At 64.0% G+C, this 2,633-nt stretch overlaps 1 protein-coding gene across 1 annotated transcript in view; it reads left to right on the forward strand.

Moving 5' to 3' along the window:
- The first annotated feature begins 2,528 nt into the window (after positions 1 to 2,528).
- Positions 2,529 to 2,633, forward strand: part of NGDN (neuroguidin) — a 5,258-nt gene continuing 5,153 nt past the window's right edge. Inside the window, exon 1 of the mRNA XM_025192808.1 lies at positions 2,529 to 2,582. Within this exon, the coding sequence (XP_025048593.1) occupies positions 2,529 to 2,582 (54 nt within the window). The remainder of the gene's footprint in view (positions 2,583 to 2,633) is intronic.

Raw genomic sequence — 2,633 nt, forward strand, 5'->3', positions numbered from 1 at the left:
TCCCCCCACCGGGGAACAATTGGAAGCTCTCGGCATTGTCCAGGAACGATGAAGAATAGGAACAGGTTTGGGGAGGGAAGGGGGGGGGGGCATCCCAGGCATCCACGGGGCTGGGATTCCAGGGCAGACGGACGCACGGACGCCAGGCCGCAGCCCCTGCCCCCCCACAGCCTGTGGACGCCCTTCACTCCTGAGGTGTAGCCCCTGTACCCCCCACCAGCCCCCTCACTCCCGACCCACAGCTCCCTGCCCCGCCCTGCAATACCCCTCACTCTCGACCTGCAGCCCCCAGCCCCACAGGCTGTGTCAGCCTGGGAAACATTATGGGATGGAAAATTAAATTGCCATAGAAACACGCGAGCACAAGGACCTGGTCCCTCCAGTGAATGGGACCCCGGACACTTGGGTTCTCTCTCCGCTCTGGGTGGGGGCAGCGAGGCCAGAACAAAGGGGTCCTGGGAGCCTGGGTTCATTCCCCAGCTCTGGAGCAGGGGTGGGATCTTGGGAGGGTCAGAGCTAGGGGAGTGGGGGGCTGGCAGCCAGGACGCCTGGGTTCTCACCCAGCTCTGAAGGGCAGTGGGGACTTAAGAGGGGGTGGGGGGACATTGGGAGCCTGGATGCCTGGGTCCTTTGTGTCTGCTCAGCTCCCTTCCCCCAGGGCCAGGCCAGACTGACAAAGGACAGGTGGGGGGACGGGCTTGGTTGGTCCTTGAACAGGTGTCAGGCCCAAATCCCAAGTGTATGGGTGGGGGGGATGGGGCACTGTGCCATTCTTCTTAACCCCTTGTGTGCCAGAGGTCCACCCAGCCTCCCCACTGCCCATTTGGCAGAGGGAACCCAGGTGACCGGGCCCCCAGAAGACCCCACACCCAAGAACCCAGGTGTCCAGGCTCCCCCTCCCTTGGAGAACCCAGGTTTAGGGCTCCCAGACCTGTCTCTCTCCCTCTCCCCCCTATTCTTTTTTCCCCTCCCCCCACAAGGGTAATTTTAGCTGCCACCCCCCCACACACCCCTCCCAGCATTCCCTGCCCCCCTGACACTCAATCCCCCCTTCCCCATGACGTGAACAAAGGGGCCCAGGACAATAGCAAGGACCTTGAGAAGGACCCGGCCTTATATAGCCCTGCCCGAAAGGCCGGCCAGTATTAATAGCCACTAGCCAAGAATAGAACCCAGGCATCCAGGGAGGGGGAGTCTTCCCCCCCCTACAGCTCACCGGACCCTATTGTCATCCCCAAGGCAGGAGAGAACCCAGGCATCTGGGGCGTGGGGGCGGGGGCAGCCCCTTCCAGCCCAAAGTCCCATTGGTCTTCCAGAGCCCGGAGGGAATCCAGACCTCCAGGGGGGACCTCGGATCCAACCCACCAACCCCCCTTACCCCTCTAAAGCCCACTGGACCCCACTGGTGTCCCAGAGCACAGAGAGAGCCCAGGGGCCTGGGGGACTCCCACCCCTGAGACTCCCACTCCCCTCCCAGAGCTGGACAGAACCCAGGCACCCGGGCTCCTAGCCCCTTGTTCTACTCCTACTCCCCCCAGCCCAGCCCAGGGCTTGGGGCTGCGGGGAGATAGGGCCCGGATGCCTGGGTTCCCTCTTGACTGGGTGGGGGAGAGTGGTTGGACACCTGGTTTCTCTCTCATGTTTGGGAGGGGAGTGGGGTCGGGTCCCCGGACACCTGGGGTCTATCCAGCTCTGGGGTCCGGTGGGTTAGAGTAGGAAGTGCTGAGAGCCCGCACTCTTGGGTTCTTCTCTGGAAGGGGAGTGGGGGCTGGCATGTTAGAACAGGGGCACGGGGAGCCCGGACACCCCAGCTCCAGGAGGCTTTGTGGGGCCGGGCAGGTTGGGTGAGGGGGAGCTGAGAGCCTGGTTTCCATTTCATTGAGAGCCTGGATTCTCACTCAGGCCTAGGAGGGCAGCAGGGCTCGGGTGCCTGGAGACCTGGGTCCTGTTAAACTGGGGCTTCCCTTGGCGCCTGGAGCCCTGGGTCCTGTTAAACTGGGGCTTCCCTTGGCAGGATCCCAGGAAATTCCCCCGCCCTCCCCCCGCGCAGCTGGGCGGGGTCCAGGCACCTGCCATTGCTCCCCAGACAATACCCCCCAACCCGTGGTCCCAGTAGGCTGGGTCTCGTGCCGGTATTCGCATACCAGGGGGGCATTAAAGCCCAGCGTCTGGGCTCCCAGCCCTGTCCCCCCACCCAGCAGGCAGAGTACCCAGGTGTCCTTGGTGCCTGGCCTGGCTGGGACAATAGCCCGGTGCATTCCTTGGGGTGGGGCATTTCCTATTGTCTTGGCCCCAGCTATTGTCATCTGGGCCAGGGACACAGCAGGGGATGGACCCAGCAGTCCAGGCTCCCCCGCCCCGCTACCCTCCCTAGCCAGAGAGAACCCAGATGCCCGGGACCCTGACCTGCACCCCGGACACCTGGGTTCTCTCCCAGCTCGGGGAGGCTTTGTGGGCCTAGCAGGTTCGGGGAGGCGGGGCTGAGAGCCTTCTTCTTGCTCTGAGGGCAACAGAGGTTGAGAGGTGCAATGCTTGGGTTCACTTTCCGCTCGGGCCTGGGCACCCAGACACCTGGGTCCTACGTAACTGGGCTGCCCTTGGCGGGGTCCCAGGGAAGGCCCCCCCCCAGCTGG

The sequence above is a fragment of the Alligator sinensis genome, unplaced genomic scaffold, assembly GCF_000455745.1.
Source record: "Alligator sinensis unplaced genomic scaffold, ASM45574v1 scaffold128_1, whole genome shotgun sequence".
In the NCBI taxonomy this organism is placed as follows: Eukaryota; Metazoa; Chordata; order Crocodylia; family Alligatoridae; genus Alligator; species Alligator sinensis.